The sequence below is a fragment of the Astyanax mexicanus genome, chromosome 19 (genome assembly GCF_023375975.1).
Source record: "Astyanax mexicanus isolate ESR-SI-001 chromosome 19, AstMex3_surface, whole genome shotgun sequence".
Classification (NCBI taxonomy): Eukaryota; Metazoa; Chordata; class Actinopteri; order Characiformes; family Acestrorhamphidae; genus Astyanax; species Astyanax mexicanus.
This window is the reverse complement of record NC_064426.1, coordinates 18,387,810-18,405,645: the sequence shown is the minus strand read 5'-3', so window position 1 is coordinate 18,405,645 and position 17,836 is coordinate 18,387,810. Positions and strand designations below refer to the sequence as shown.

The 17,836-nt window shown below is 35.5% G+C and overlaps 1 protein-coding gene across 3 annotated transcripts in view; it reads left to right on the top strand.

The window, feature by feature from the left end:
- The first annotated feature begins 495 nt into the window (after window positions 1-495).
- Window positions 496-17,836, top strand: part of med25 (mediator complex subunit 25) — a 50,010-nt gene continuing 32,669 nt past the window's right edge. For all 3 annotated transcript variants that reach the window (XM_022674010.2, XM_022674002.2, XM_022673999.2), the window contains exons 1-11: window positions 496-682; window positions 1,667-1,807; window positions 1,894-1,939; window positions 2,888-3,012; window positions 5,335-5,433; window positions 5,565-5,685; window positions 8,622-8,781; window positions 9,127-9,260; window positions 10,285-10,360; window positions 12,257-12,516; window positions 15,992-16,087. In XM_022674010.2, coding sequence (XP_022529731.1) covers window positions 1,671-1,807; window positions 1,894-1,939; window positions 2,888-3,012; window positions 5,335-5,433; window positions 5,565-5,685; window positions 8,622-8,781; window positions 9,127-9,260; window positions 10,285-10,360; window positions 12,257-12,516; window positions 15,992-16,087 — 1,254 coding nt within the window. In that variant the 5' untranslated portion in view covers window positions 496-682; window positions 1,667-1,670. The remainder of the gene's footprint in view (window positions 683-1,666; window positions 1,808-1,893; window positions 1,940-2,887; window positions 3,013-5,334; window positions 5,434-5,564; window positions 5,686-8,621; window positions 8,782-9,126; window positions 9,261-10,284; window positions 10,361-12,256; window positions 12,517-15,991; window positions 16,088-17,836) is intronic.

Sequence of the window (17,836 nt, the reverse complement as noted above, 5' to 3'; positions counted from 1 at the left end):
ATTATGTTTTATATTTTAAACTCTAAAAAAATTAAAATAACTAAAATACAGTTAGTTATTGTATTTGAATTTATATTACTATATGGGAGAATATATCTATCTATCTATCTATCTATCTATCTATCTATCTATCTATCTATCTATCTATATATATATATATATATATATATATATATATATATATATAGATAGATAGATATATTCTCCCATATAGTAATATAAATTCAAATACAATAACTAACTGTATTTTTACTGCACTATAAACACTAAAACAAAACTGTTAAAAACGTTTTTAAAAATGCTGTTTTACCTAAGAAAGCAAAAAATCTTAAATTAATATGTGCAGAACAAAATATGCATTAAATAATCCACACTGCTTTAGTTTTAGTTAATTAATGTATTTACAATAATTTAAGAATAATTTCAACATCGATTTTTTTGTGTGAATGGATCGGTAGTCGACTCTCCGCCCCTGTCCGCCTTTTTCTGTTGCACCCAGTCCGATGAGTCGATAGTCGAGCGGTAAATCTGGAGGTTTGTTGTCATCGCGCTTCTGCGAGTTAAGTGAATATCTGGATAAAGATGAAGACGGAAAATCTCCGGGTGTGAATTAAATTCAGTTCTCAGTCTGAACACTTGAATAAAGCGCTCCTCTCGGGTGTGGTGTGGAGTGAAAGCCGGGGTAAGCTGCTGTATTAGGTTTGATATGATGATACAATGCTAAGCTAACTAAATTTAAACCCAGAATAAAACCCATTCCTGCTGTTCGGTTTGTTTAGTATAAGTGTAATTATAAATACAGGTAGATGGACTGTAACCTCGTTTAACAGGGCTTCTGTTTTACCCTGATTATTATTATTACGTTACACAGCCGGCTGTTTTATACGAGGAATAGTTTTGGTTTAATTTCGCTTTTCTTTCCTGGACTTTCCCGTTCCACCTTAAATAGTGTAGCGGTGCAGCGTGAAGTCTTAAGGAGCTTCAACGCAACTGCTGCACTATTTAAGGTGGAACGAGAATTCCAACAAGAAGTATGTTTCATCCAGTAAACTAACCTAAGTTAGATAATTAACTACATGTCTAAGGAGAGTTTATTAGATAAAATAGTCAGTAAATTTGCATTGGAAATTAGTTATTATATATTATAATAATATAATATATTATATATAAATATATATATATATATATATATATATATATATATATATATATATATATATATATATTATATTAGTTAGTATTATGTTGCCTCTTTGTATTTATTTACACTTGTCTTATTGAAGTAATTTGACGACGTACTAGCTACATTTGTTAGGTTATAGTGGTAAATGTCTACCTTAAATATTATATATACAGCTGTGAAAAAAATGAAGAGACCATTTCAGTTTATTCTATAAACTATGGACAACATTTCTTCCAAATTCCAGATGAAAAAAATTGTCATTTAGAGCATTTATTTGCAGAAAATTAAAATTGACTGAAATAACAAAAAAGATGCAGAGCTTTCAGACCTCAAATAATGCAAAGAAAATAAGTTCATATTTATAAAGTATTAAGAGTTCAGAAATCAATATTCAAAATCAATATATGGTTATAATGTGTATAATTCTAATGTGTGTAGTTTATGAAAATAATTAACAAGGTTGATGTTTTCCTTCTTCTGTAGCACTATGGTGACCCACATGGACCCAGCTCCCAAAATTGGTGCCAACCAGGTTTCAGACGTGGTGTTTGTTATAGAAGGAACAGCGAATCTCGGTCCATATTTTGAATCTCTGCGGAAGAACTACATACTGCCAGCCATCGAGTAAGAGCTACTGACCAGCTTTGTTCCAATATTGCTCCCATTTGTTTTTATTATGTTTTACTAGTCTTTTGATATTGTTATAACAGGTACTTTAATGGGGGTCCACCAGCTGAAACAGATTTTGGAGGAGATGTGAGTATAATCTGAAATGTTTACTAATGTGTATGTTTACGTGTGATAATTACGCTGTTAGTGGAAGAAAAGCAGGTTTATATTGCATTTAGCATGTCTACAAGCACTTAAAAGTACACTTTGTCAAATAAACAAGATGACTGAGCCATGACCCCAGATGCAGGGGATTGGCCAAGACACGTTTGGTATCTAACATGTTCTTTTTTTAGTTTTAAGCGAGGAATGCTAGGCTAATGTTGCTAACAAACAGTGGACTTGGACTGTCATTTGTCTCATCTCCCTGTAAATATATGTCTAAAATTGTTTGTCTCTCAGCCCATCTCTAAAGTCTTAATTTGTTAATAAAACTAATGTGGTTTAGAGCATGATTAAGTAAGTAAATTTCATAAGTATTTGGGTAGAGCTAAATGGTAGGACCACTTTTCATATTTCTCCAGTTTAAAATTATTAGTACTAAAAAGTACAGATAATAATAATGTGTTCCAGATTTGTTAAATTGTTTTATCTTGCTTGTAGTTTTTTTTTATTAGATTTTCAAAGAATATTAATGAAGTGTGCTTTAAGTTTTTTGAATAAGAAGATTGTGATCAAAATCTAAAACTCATATCGTTGTCTTTTTAACATAGATAATGTTTCTCTTAAATATTTGTTGTGCCTTAATGTTTTTCCCCAACAAATTGTCAAATTACGTACTGTATTTATATCGCCTTATAAGGCGCACTGTATTATAACACACACTGAAAGGTAAATAAAATTAAATGATTTTAAGTGCGCCTTATAGTAAAAATATGGTAATTGCCATTTTAGAGTTTCAGCATTAAGTGTTAACTGTACTGCCACACTAGGTTAGTATGCTGGTTTTGTACAAATTTGAACAATCAGAACTCTGTAATGATCACTTTACTTACTCTTACCAAGATTTAAAATGTTATATGTTCTCTTCCTCAGTATGGTGGGACACAGTATGGACTGGTGGTCTTCAACACTGTGGACTGTGCTCCAGAGTCATATGTCCAGTGCCACGCTCCTACCAGCTCTGCCTACGAGTTTGTGTCGTGGATTGACAAAATTCAGTAAGTCCTAATTAACTACAAAACCATATTTAATGCAGCATTATGTAGGGCTGCATAATATGATGATATATTTTGATTAAAAAAAAGTTGTTTACACTTCATATAATACTCTATTGTCTGTATCATTGCAAAATACAACAGACTTTTTGTTGCAAATGCTGCAAATGCCGAGTTAGTCTTCTTCAGAGACTGTAAAAAAAGATGGACGCCGTGTCGCCGTTCCCATTCAATGAAAATGAAGCCAAAATCTTCCACCATGTTGGCGATCCTGAAACCCGAGTCTGCACAGTAGAGACCAGAGGAGGGAGAAAGACTGTGGAGAGACAGCCTACTCATTTAAATAACTCCGCCCCTGAGGGCTGCAGAGCGGTCACAGGCTGCAGAGCGGGAGTGGGAGTGGAGCTGACGGTCTGTTATTGGTCCCGCCCATAACCAGCCCTTTTACAATAATCACACCTGTTTTGAATTGAGCTGAATAACGTTTTAAAAAACTAATTCTGTGGGGATATAAAAATATGACAATATAAGCAGAGGTTACACTAGCTGCTGCATTTAAATAAAGGAGGTAAAATTACAGTATATTAGAAAAAAACGTGATTGAAAGTTGTCTGTTTTGCCATTGAAACCTATGGGGGTGGGTGGGGTTACACGGCTTTCTGAAACCGAACAGCAGGGGGCGCCCGACCTGTGGTGGCTTCATTTTGAGAGACGATGCTCTGTCCAGCTATACACAGTCTATGGTCTTCTTTAACTCCTAACGAGACACAATGGAACTTAGTTCAGTTCAAAATGGCTTGTTTTAACCACCAATCACTGCTAAGCGTTAGCGTAATGTCTGTCCCAATTGTGCCAAATTCTAGTGTTTTGTTTACATTTTGTTTGTACATTTTAAAGACTTTGCCAAATAGTGACTAATAGTGTGGCTATTTAAAGTGTTTAAGGTGTGATTGAACACATGATGGAAATCGCTTCCCATCACATATTCCCTGCATTATCTTCTGTCTTCCTTTAAAACTGATCCTGATCCTGCACCCCCCACTCTGCACCCTTAGTGATTTTCCTCCTCCCAGCTCACCTGATCAACTAATGAACTAATTAATAAACCTGTCAAAGTAGCAGCAGTGAATTAAAGCAGAGAAAGTCTGGAAAATGTGCAGAACAGGAGGTTGTTGGACTCATGCTGTTGACTCAATGTTAGGTGCAAAAATGTATTTCAGTTGAAAAGTGAAAGTGAAAAGTATGTTACTGTTTTATAGCTTATGTTTAATGAATCATTTTTACAATTTCTTAATACAATGAGAAATATAATAAAATATAACATACTAACATAATATAGCATACTTTAAGGAATTGAGTATAATTCAATATGAAATAAGAAATAGGTCTTTTATATGGTTCGTTTATAAAAAAAAATAAAAAATAGAAAATGTGCTATATTGTGATATATAGTAAGAGAGCACCTAAAAATTATGAGTTTCTTTGATTTTACCAAATTAAAAACCTCTGGAATATAATCAAGCGGAAGATGCATGACAATCCATCAAACCAAACTGAACTGCTTGAATTTTTGCACCAGGAGTGGCATAAATTTATCCAAAAGCAGTGTGTAAGACTGGTGGAGGAGAACATGCCAACATGCATAAAACTATAATTAAAATCCAGGGTTCTTCCATCAAATATTGATTTCTGAACGCTTAAAACTTTATGAATATGAATTCTTTGCATTATTTGAGGTCAGCCATTTCTTATTTTCTGCAAATAAATGCTCTAAATGACAATATTTGTATTTGGAATGTTGTCTGTAGTTTATAGAAAAAAACAGCAATGTTCATTTTACTCAAACATAAACCTATAAATAACAAAATCAGAGAAACTGATTCAGAAACTGAAGTGGTCTCTTAATTTTTTTCAGAGCATATATTGTATATTATATATTGTATATTGTTATCGTGATATAAAGTGGCCTGTATCGGGATATGGATTTTTGGTTATATCGCACAGCCCTAGCCTTAAGCAACATTTTTACCTTCATAAAGTATAACAGCTTCAGAAATGTGTTGATTATACAGTGACTATAGCCCATAGGTCACTTCGACTCCAGACTTGGCACACTGCTAACTCTCGTGAAGCATTGGTGAGTCATGCAGGAGGAGACTCTTAAGAACTGTGTATAACTGCGTAACCAATTTGTCATGTTTGTGTTAAATCCTGTAATATTACTTGACACTTGCACTTCTTGACTGTAGGGGGAACCCAAGTGCAAAGATTGCATATGGGAACAAAACACATATTTTTTCAGTTGTGCTGTGCTCTGTTTTACAGGTTTATGGGAGGTGGAGCAGAGAGCTGTAGTTTAATTGCTGAAGGACTGTCTGTGGCTCTGCAGCTCTTTGATGACTTTAAGAAAATGAGGGAGCAAATGTGAGTTTTGTCTTAAACACAATGCAGATTTAATAGATTCTGGTAGGTTCCACTAAAGTGCAGTTACAGTTGATTCTCTGTTCAAACCTTAGGGACATTACTCATTACTTTCTCTATCTGTGTTTTTACAGTGGTCAGACTCATAAGGTGTGTGTGCTGCTGTGTAACTCTCCTCCATATCTGCTGCCTGCTGTGGAGAGCGTCAGTTACACCGGCTGCACCACAGACAACCTCGTCCAGATCATACGAGACGTGAGTCACTGAAACCTAATGATAACCACCCACTGCGCTTGCCTTTATTGCTGCCTCTCTGTTACAGGAACAGTTGAACAATGAAAAGTTCAGCCAGCACATCAGATGTTAAATATCGGACCTGTATCAGTGTTCATGTTGACAGTGATTTTGAATCTTAAGTCTTCAGATTTGTGTTCTTATTTTGAGATTATTTATTGCTAATGTTTATAAAATAAAAAATTAAATTATGCAAATATTAAAATGGTTTAAAGCAGGGGTGTCCAAACTACGGCCCGCGGGCCATTTGCGGCCCGTTTCCTTTTTTGGAGCGGCCCGCAAGGTATTTTAGAAATAGAATGAAAGTTGGCCCGCTGTTAAGCAGGTTTTTATAATGTGAGATTCAAAGCTTGAACGCTAGGTGTCAGAAACGGGGCAGAGTGTCTAAAAGCGGAGAGAGTGAAGTTGAAGCGCAGAAAAACGGGCCAAAGAGTCTAAAAGCGGAGAGGGGGCGCAGTTGTAGCGCAGAAAAACAGGCCAAAGAGTCTAAAAGCTGCTGTAATTAAGGAGTTTAATATTAAGAGACATCATGAAATAAAACATCAATTTGAAAAAATCTTAGTTTACACAACACTGTCAAAGATAAATATAGTAAGTCAAGTAAAATGATGTGTAAATAAAAGTAATCAGGAAAATGTATTATTTAAAGTGGTATATTTCATTATTTGTTTTACTGTAGAGTCTGTGGCCCATGACTTCAAATATATTTCTCCTTCTGGCCCCCAACAAAAAAAAGTTTGGACACCCCTGGTTTAAAGCAACTAAGCTTTGATAAATATAGAGAGATTAATAAAGCCAAGTTTCTGAAATTAAAAACTTCTACTGCAGTATAGATGTACACTAACATTACTGGCTTTCAGTAGCCTAAACTCTTATTATTTAACAACTATATTTCTGAAACCTGTCCAGTTTAGTAACAGCACTGTTTAGCTGGTGTACTTAAAAAAAACGGCAATTTTCATATGCAGCTACACAGATTCTACAATATTTTGTACCTAGTAAAATCTAACAAAGAAACACTTTACTACAAGCAATCTCTGCAAAACAGAGACAGAGGAGAAGTTTATCAGTGCGGGTTAGGAAAAAGACGGAAAGTGCTTGTTCTCCTGCACATTTACTAATCCTTTACTTGTTTGTGCTGAAGGAAGCACCAACTTAAGGTGTACTCACACTAGGCACGGTTTGGTTAAATCGTGCTAGTGCATGGTTTTGCCCCCTTCCAACTTCCTCGCCGGCCTGCACGCCCACTACGTTTAAACAATCCGTGCCTGAGCATGCTTACGTCGTTACTCACTACTCAGCAGGCTTGCCGGTGTTGTGCCGAATACAACACCTCCGCCATAAAAAGCACCCTCTCTCAGGAGCGTGTCTTCTTGATAATCCGCTTTAACTTACTTAGAAATGCGCACCAAAAGTCACGGTCATCCTAGTCGCAGTTACATACATAGCAACATAGTGCAAGCTCCCGAGAGGGGGTGCTTTTCCTGGCGGGGGTGCTGAATTTGGCACAACATCGCCTTTTTTTATGTTTGTTAACAGGAACGTTGAATCACTGACATGATATTGTTCTATGTTCAGGTACGGATAACGCTGACTCTGCATGTGGACTGTTCCAAGTTCACTGTGCTCTCGACCATCTCTTAAAGCAAGCCAGGGCATGGTTCAGTAAGCCTAGTTGCCTAGTGAAAGTAAACCCTTATACGTAAACTGGATTAGCATGGTTAATTACCCCTTAAATTAAGAGTATATCAAATGAACTGTCTCATGGCTAAAGTTTATGAGGCGTCAGTGACCAATATAACCTGAAAACCTTAGCTAATGATCATGGACAGCACAGATCACTTTTAGACATTAAATAACGCAAAAATTGACAAAATGAACACTGACATGTACTACTATAGTTTACAGTAATTGTGAGATGTTAACAAATGCTGAATCACTGGTCTCTGCTTTCTGCAGCTGTATACAGTAATATACACAGACACATTGATATATGAATGTCATGTTTTTGCACAATTATTGTTAATATTTTTTTTAATGGCAAATAGAGCACGTTGATTTCCAAATTTCAGTGCCAAGTGAAGAAAACATTGATTTATACTTAACAATAACTAGTTAATTTTAATGTGCTGTGTTGGGTTACTACATGCCAGTATTCTAAACTTCATAATTCAAGCTTGGAAAAAGCTAAAGACATCATGACCTGTCATCAGGTGTCAGAGAGTAATTCAGCTCAGAAAAGTAGCTAAAATCCACTTAATCCAATTATATGATAATCACATAACTATAATTTTTCACTTTTTGACATAATGTAAATTACATATGGACAATATGTTAATATTTTATCGCATCATAATGAATTTTCTTAACATATTTACAGTAAGAATATTGAGGATATCGTCAGAACACTGATTCAACTGTCCATTTCATTACAGAAAGTATTAAAAATATATATTTTTTACGCTCGAGTTTCATTGAATTTTGTTTAGCAATATTGAGCGCTATTATGCATGAAAGAGAAATTAAATAGCAGAATCTGCCACTGCTGATGCTTTTTTTCTGCATGTCAAAATATGACAGGTACTGTGTTTCATGAAAATGTTTTTTAAATATTGTGATGTAATATTTTTTTACCATAACACTAAGCTCTATTACCCAAATTGATTTAATCAATATTTAAGTATTTTAATATAGATTTCTGCAGTATCACCCTAATCTGTCAGTTGTTCTGTACATTGTGTGATATGTTAAATTTCACAATGGACGGACCAATAGAGATTTTCAAATTTTTTCTTAGATTTGGAGCATCTCTATTGACTTATGAATAAAGGTTTTTACATTGATTCTATTGAAAATTACAAGTTTTTTTTTTTTGTTTTTTTTTTTTTGCACTGCAGAAGGGAATCCATTTCTCAGTGGTTGCGCCACGGAAGCTTCCAGCACTTCGAGCTCTGTTTGAACGAGCTTCTCCAGTGGGAGCACCATCCGAATCTTCTCATCCGGACTACAGCCAGGATCCATTCCACATGGTGCTCATCCGCGGCATCGCACTTCCAGGTCAGAAATAATTCATGGACTGGGCCCTAGTTTATTTTTAATTATTAGTACATGCTTAATTTATTAGTATTAGTGTAGCAATTAATTAACAAATATAATGATCACACTGTGTTAAGGAGGGACATTTTTTTTTACTTTTATTTATTAATTTATTATAACAAAAAGTTAGATTTTATTTATAACAGATTTATAATATTTTATTACACTGGTGTATTGTAAGGCTGTTTGTATAATATTTAAAAATGAATATTAATAGCAAGAATGGTTAAAATATCCACATCTAATGACTAACTAAAGCATTCGTGTCTATGTGGCTTATAATGAATAACATGTTTCCCTGTTTAGTTGCCCCTGGAGGAGGTTCTGGTCCAGTACCTCTTAAACCAGTTCTACCCCCACAGCCCATGAATGTCAGTCAACCACCTCCCATTGGTGCTGCCTCCCAGGTTCCTCCAATCAGCGCCAATCACCCCTACCAGGTACATCTGTGTTAAATAACTTTTACCTACTGAAACTGCGCTGCAAACTATATATATTTTTTATTTATTATTTTATTATCTTTGCATTTAGCCCCCTACAGTCCACACTAATGTTAAATTGTAAGGAGAGTTCAGTTTCTGCTTAAACCTTGTTTGGATTTAACAATGAGCTAACATTTAGAAAGCCTTTAGCAGCTCATTGCTGTGGCATCAAAGATGAACAGATAACGCAATGCAGTACATTGAACTTTATGCACTATAGTTGCTACAGAACACAAACAAAATTTATATACATTTAAATCATAAACATTTCATACCAAACCCCAGACTCTCCTTAGCTAACCAGTTCATTGCAATTGTCTCTCATTAACTGTCTGTGTGTAATCCAGCTGGGAAAAATAGTTTGAATGGAAGCTAATCACTCCATTAGGCTTCCTAATTCAGGTTCAGACAGCAAGACTTGCTTTCTAGTGAAGAAGTAAAGTGAACTTGTCAATGGGTGTCTGAGAGTAAAAGTGAAAATTGCAATTTTTCACTTTTTGACATAATGTAAATTAGATTTGGACAATACATCAATGTTTTATCATATCAGGATTGTCTTTTTGTATCAGCAATAAGCATGTCAAGAATATCATCAGTACTTAAAGAACTGTACATTTTTATTACAGAGTTTGTAAATAATAATAATAATCCTGTTTGGAGGATGTTTAGCAAAAATGAAATCACTGTAATTCATGAAAGATGATTTTAATAGCAGAATCTGCCATAATCATGATTTAATCCATGATTTTGTCACGGAATGTTGCTGTGATTAATACTGTAATAATTATTTTCCAAGTGATTTAAGGTACCAATAATACAAATTTAACACTGAACTTGGGGTTGTATGTTTTTTTAAGGTGCCTGTTTGTCTGAGATGATTTAGAAATCAAACAGGCTGCATGCGTATACAGATCAATCATTCTTTCTATCTCTCTCTCTCTCTCATTCTCTTTCTCTCTCTCTCTCTCTCTCTCTCTCTCAGCCTCCACCCTCTCTAAATGCGGCGGCGGCTGCAGCAGCGATGGCAGTGGAAGCTGCTAACAATCAGAAGAGGCCCTGTGAGTTCACACTCTCATTCTCCTCTCACAGGACCTCCTTCCTTTTTCATTTGTCTGCTTAATATTTCACTGCCGTATGTGCGCTGATTATAGAGCTCTAGTGGTGAAATATTTATAATATGATGTACTCTGTAATGTGTGGGTGTCCTGCAGTGATCCTGCTGTTCATCAGCAACATTACAAAACCCGTTCCAGAGATGATTATACTGAGATGTAGAAAATACTGAAAACTGGTGTCCCTTTGATTTAAAAAACAAAAGCAAAACATGACTGAACTAATAACTGTCTTCCCCCTGAACCAAACGACAGGCGTCATCATTTACCCAGAAGATGCTCCTGTTAAAAGTCCTTGCTGCAGCAGACAGGCGTAGACAAGCCCAGAGAATCAGCGCTGCTGATGAGAAAATAAAACAAATCAAATGGATAAAAAGCTGTTAAAACAGCTGTGAAGTCTCAGTCAACACACAGCGTCTCATTAGTGCTGACATTTACAGGCTGCAGATAAACTGTGCCTCGTGTCTTTGTATGAACAGCAGTGTGTCATCAGGCTGCTGGCGGTACAGTATGAGTGACCAGGAGAAAAAGAAATTATAGATAACTGTACAGATGCACCCAACTAAAAACTTTATTCACCATTGCACATGTTAAGTAGCCTAGATGTATGTTTGACTTAGCAGTTATAAAACTACAATTTAAAATTATTTACTGAGCCGTTAACATTTTAATTGTAATTTAATTAAAAATGAATAATAATTTTACTTCAGCACTGCTATTCCTATTATAGATTTACTTTAGCAGTGCTCGTCCAGTCACAAATTTAACTTAAACCCGCTATTTGGATGATAAATACACCTCAGTAGTGCTACTCAAGGCACATACGAGTGACTGCTACTACTGCTGCTGCAAACTAATTCTAACATTAGAGAAGACACTGTAATATGTCTTGAAATAAATTAGTCTTTTCACTTATCCTGCCCAACACACAAACTGATTTTATTTGCCATTTTCAACCAATAATTGTGGTTGCCAAATGGTCAGTGTATCTCTAGGTAAAACTCAATGCATGCTACTTTCACACTTAAGATAAAAGTGGCCCAAAAGTGACTTGATCAGAATTCCAAATCGACATTCCTATTTTTTCCTATTTTTGGTCAATATAAATGTGACATTAACATTTTAGTTTGGATGATAATTGTTCCAAAAATAATTGCAATAAATTATAGCATTTTCATTTAAAGACCATTTTTACCACTGACATAAAGACAATATTGTAGCATGTTAATGCACTGGTAGCTTTATATGTCTAACAGTAGTCAAATATTAGTATATTTAAATCAATACATATAAATTTTAGGCTAAGATTATGTGTCAGTTTGATCTAATAATGGTCTCTTTGCAGAAAAAAGAAAAAGAAGTCAGATAAGAATAGTTATGTCTAGATATTGTATGATAATTTGTGTGAAATATGTACATGTGAAATTGTGTATGGTATATATGGTCATTTGTAAGGGTTTAAAAACTCTTGTGCCACGCAAAATTAAGATTTTGTTAATTGTGTGGTCCACCAAGCTTTGTGTTTCCGTCCACACATTCTTGTAAAGTGATGCAGAATTGTGGACACACACATTGACACATTGACCTGTAATACACATAGGTTACTTAATTTTCTCATCTGCAATCTCGTCTGTTCTCATGAACCCAGTATCGTGTCTCATCTCTTTTCATGTGATGAGTGTCTTGTCCCACCTTTCATAAATTATATGTGCAATTTTATTTACAATGTTAAGTTTTTATTGATTTATTTATTACATTTTTTTTATCTGGGTTAGACCTCATTGTTAATTTCTTGCTTTTTTTTCCTGCACTGTTTGCCTGATTTTTTTGCACGTTTCTTAGTCCCGGGGATGGTGAATGCAGGTCCACCCTTCAGTACTCAGCCGGTTAAATTAACTTCAGTCAGCCAGCCCAGCCTGTCCACAGTCACCACGGTCTCCACACCCATGCTGCAGCAGCAGCAAGCCCCACCTCAGCAGCAACCACAGCCATCACAAGTCCCGCCCCCTGGTCAGCCTACGCCAAACCAGCAAGCACCTCAACCCCCCCAGCAGCAGCAAGCGCCCAATCAACAGCCTCCACCATCCTCTCAGCCTGGCATGGTAAGCACCAGTGAATATATGAATATTTATCATTGTACTTTAATCATTTAAAATTTCAGGAATAAGATCATTTAGAACAGATGCAGGTAAAAAAAAAAAAAAAAAAAACATAACATAACTTGGGTAAAAAAAAAAAAAGGAACAAGTTTTTTTTTTTTTTTTCGTAGAGGAAATATTAAAGCTCTTAAAGCTTGGTTCCAGATTTCTGAGAATCTCAAATCCACCACATAGAAATGTTCAGTTTATCAAATCGTTAAATTTTTACCAAACTAGGTGTCTATATCATAACACTATAAATAATTCTCTGGTTGTTATACAGGTGCTGGTCAACGAATTAGAATAATTTGAAATAGTGCAGTCATGAAATTCTTTGAATGCATTTTTTGTGCAGAAAGCAAATCAGGTGTTCACCGCACCTGTCCTACTCGTTAGACTAATCACAGAACTCGTTACCTGGAAAAAAATTTGCTCAGCTGAGCTTTCCAAAAGGCCCATTTAGGCCATTTAACTGTGACACTGTTGTTTTATTGAATTAGAATAATGGAGAAACCGTTTCATTGAATTAGAATAAATGCTCGAATTTTTGTTTTCTGTGAAGAGTGTTCACTGTGCAGTATAAAGTCAGGGTTGAGTAGAATTTCTAAGTTGTAAAATCAATCATGGGTAAGCAGCGCGACCTCTCAACCGGAATAGTGGCTCAAATTCAAGCCCTTCGCCAACAAGGCTTGACCCAAACTAAAATTGCTGAGCAGCTCGGCATCAGCCAGTCTTCCGTCTGCAAAGCTCTCAAAAAAACTGCAGCAAGTGCACCAACTGTTCCGGCGTCCGAAAAACTTCTGCTCGCGACAACAAGCAGCTGAGAAAGATCGCAGTCAGCAACCGGTTCAAGTCCACTTCCGAGCTCACCGACTTGTGGAACAAGCAGACCGGCGCTGACGTCTCCAGATCAACCACTTACCGTCGTCTGCGCGAACTCGGCTTCAAATCTCGCGTTCCAGCAGTAAAACTGATGCTGAACAAGAAACAAATGGAGAAACGGCTGAAGTGGGCGAAAGAACATGGCGAGTGGACTGCTGAAGACTGGCAGAAAGTGGTCTTCAGTGACGAATCACGCTTCTGCATCTCCTTCGGTGACCAAGGTCCTCGTGTCTGGCGTTGTGGTGGCGAAACCTACAACCACGAGTGCGTGAAAAGATCCGTCAAGTTTCCCCAGAGCATTATGGTCTGGGGATGCATGTCCGCTCGAGGTGTAGGGAAACTCTGCTTCCTCAAGAAGACTGTCAATGCTGCCGTATATCAAGATGTTCTGGAAACGTTCCTGATTCCGACTGTTGAGGAACAGTTCAGCGAAGAAGACTTCATATTTCAACAGGATCTTGCACCGGCTCATGCGGCAAAGTCGACCAAAGATTGGTTCACTAAAAAACAGCTTGAAGTTTTGGCATGGCCGGCCAACTTGCCTGACCTCAATGTCATTGAAAACCTTTGGGCCATCGTCAAGCGGAAAATTTGCGACAGAAAGCCTACTACGCTGGACCAACTGAAGCAGAACATCGCCACTGCCTGGGAAGCTGTGAGTGCGGAAACTTGCGACAAGCTGGTCAAATCGATGCCGCGGAGACTTCAGGCAGTCATACAAGCCAAGGGGGCAGCCACAAAATACTGAGAAAGTGATGATTGTAATTATAATAAAAATTATTCTAATTCAATGAAACGGTTTCTCCATTATTCTAATTCAATAAAACAACAGTGTCACAGTTAAATGGCCTAAATGGGCCTTTTGGAAAGCTCAGCTGAGCTAATTTTTTTCCAGGTAACGAGTTCTGTGATTAGTCTAACGAGTAGGACAGGTGCGGTGAACACCTGATTTGCTTTCTGCACAAAAAATGCATTCAAAGAATTTCATGATTGCACTATTTCAAATTATTCTAATTCGTTGACCAGCACCTGTACAATAAATTTCCTATTTTTGGTTAATGTAAATGTGATGTTTTTATGCAGGCCCGTTACAATGACTATTCTTGTTAGGATTATAATTGTTCCAGAAATAATGGCAATAATTTTTGCCACTGACATAAAGACAATATTGTAGCACATTAATGCACTTGTAACTTTACATGTTTAAGAATAGTCAAATATTGGTATATTTAAATAAATAAATATATATCACATGATCACGTTAATGGGCTCTTCTCAGAAAAACTAGGTGTTTATATCATTATTCTATAAACAATTCTCTGGTGATTTTTTAAAATAAATACATTGATGTAAAACAACAATGTTTGTATGATTGTTAGTTGCATTTATTCTAATGTTAGTGCTAAGTATAACCTCCTGAGAACCAAATTTTGCTTGCTGTGCATTAATAGGACCTTAACTTTTAAAACAATTATTATTTAAAATGTATCGTTGCAATTGGGATCAGAAGGATCCTATTAGTCCAAAACCCAAACTGTAGTTTCCTACAGTAAATAAAGTAAATAAACTAGTTTTAAACATAAAATTCTATGACAATTTTTACCTGGCCCATGTTTCTGTCTGGACTGGCTGTAGAAACTTTAGACTGAGAATCCAGTCATCTTCTTTTCAGTCAGTTAAGTGTCTCGATATGAGACCAAAGGGTGAACGTTTAAAAAAAATAAGTATCATGGTGCAGAGAAGCAGAAATGTAATGTACCTGTATTCTTTTTTTTTTGCCATTTAAGCTCTTCAGGTCCAGTCAGTAACCATAAATGGTAGAAAATCCAGTGTATAAAATTTTGCTGTAAACTAACAGGGCCTTAGATGAAAACAAATAAACTTAAATACTAATACTAAAATAAGTAATTTTATTACTGTAAAAAAAAAAAAAACGTGTTATATTAGGAAAGAACATTTTAAAAAGGCTTACAGTTTGGTAAGTAGCACTAGAAATAAACTGAGCATTGAAAATTAATAATTTAAAAAAAAAGTCAAATTACACAGCCAAAGTAACTGCACGCTCTACTGCAGCATTTACACAACACAGCACATTCACACTTTTATCATAATAAATAGAAAAAAACAACTCTGTGCCTAATAAAAGTAATTTCTTTAGAGAAAACTGATACAATAAGAGGTCTGGCTGACCCACATGGAAACAGCGCCTTCAGCTTAGCTTAACATTGGTCACAGTCACAGTTTGTGCAGCAGTGAAGAGAAGAATTGGGTATCTGACAGGTGAAGCAGTGCAGTAATAAAGTTAAAATAAAAAAGAGAGAATATAAGAGAGAAAATTAAAAAAAGCAGTTTGTTTGGGCCGTGCTGTGCTACTACTGGACAACTTAAAAAATAGTTTTTGTTATTGTTGTTGTTTTTTTAAGTTTGACCATAATGTATGTAGATAGGTGGACACAATGACAAACGGAATGTTTAAATTCAACAAAAAAAATAATTTGAGCTAAAAGTTCACTGTGTACGTCCATTCATCTGTATATTTCTATGTTCTTCTTTTTAGCCTGGTGTTTCTGCATCTCCGGCAAATTCAATTGGTGGTCAGCAGGGAGTTCCCAATAAAGTGGTTGCGTGGAGTGGAGTTCTAGAGTGGCAGGAGGTGAGAGAACATCTGTACTCTAGTTTTCACTGCATTTTACAACAATAGCGGTGACACAGATTCATGTGTTTCCATTTAACCTTTATCAGTGCCTTCGTTGTTATGTTTAAATATTGTGTTATTCGTTATATTGGTGTATAGTAGTATTTTTATATAGTTTGTATAATTGAAGAAAAACTTTTGACTAATCCTTGAATCCATTCAATTCCGATTCACATTACCACAATAAAATTTTATTTTCGATTAAATATGGATTTATTTAGGGGTATTTTATTTACAATAACAACAGTTTAGAGAAGAGATTTTCAGGTAACTAATGTAATCGTTATGCGAAATAGAAAACTATCAATCCTACAGTGATGCTTGAAAAAGTTTGTGAATCCTTTAGAATTGTCTATATTTCTATATTTCATATAAATATGACCTAAAACATCATCAGATTCTCACACAGATCCCACAAGAGATTCCAGTTAAATCCTAGCTGATTGAGACAAAAAATATTGCATATTTGTGAGTGGCAAAAGTATGTAAACCTCTAGGATTAGCAGATTGAAGGTGAAATTAGAGTGAGGTGTTTTCAATCAATAGTGTAACAATCAGGTGTGAATAGACACGAGGTGTATCATGGCATGAGCAAAGAAGATTTCTGAGGGTTATTAATGCTTAAATCGATAGCTGACTATTTAAATGAAGATTAATTAAGATAAAAATACAATTTTCCCTTCATCATTGTGTCTTCTATATATATATATATATATATATATATATATATATATATATATATATATATATATATATATATATATAATTTAGAATAAATTACTGGTTGTTTGATAACGATTAGATGACAACATCCGCCTTTTATACGTTTACTGGCCTGTGAGATTTAACAAAGAAAGCATAACCACTTGATAGATCAATGAAACAGATATTAGTTTATTTAATTCGTTTATTTCCTTTAATAATGTTTAATTAGTTATATTCAGCCTGTCTGAGGGTAGTTTAGTATGGATGGTAAAGTGTGTCACTGATGTGCGTCAGTTTGTGTGTAAGGCTCAGGGGGTCTGTACTTGCCCAACATACTGTGCTCTGATTGGATCAACAGTGTTTGCTATAGAGTTGCTCTAATTAAGTTTAAGAATATAAAAATAAATAAAACAATATGTCAGGGTATAATATATCGTTCACAATATGTAAAGATGTTGGTGATATTATTGCGTATGATATGATAAGGCACACCTCTATTATCTATACTATTTTTTCAGACGACTTTTAACTTCGACTTCTTACATTTTCACACAATTATCTGAACTTTCTACTCCTTACATTTCAAAAATAGCCTCGTTACTCCTATTTTATTTCAGCTTGTTTGTGTTCCAGCTTCTCATTGTTCAGTAAAACAAAACGCCAATTCAAATAAATATCTACATCCAGAAAGAGTGAATCCGATTGTGATTGGATGTAGAGAAGTATTAACATATACCATTCCTGACACCTTATTGGTTTATACACATATATCCATCATATCTGCACATGACATGCCCACACTCCAGAAAGAACGTAGCAGATGTATGAAGATGATTCGTGCAGAGACTCAAGAGAACTAGAGCTTCTAAAAATGTCCCAACTGAGCTTCTTTAACCCTTTCAGACCTGAATTATGGTCATGTTCCTGTGATGGAAAAATATAAGAGTGCTGTTTTCTGTGTGTAATGCACTCAGAATAAGACACTGCTATTCTAATATAAAA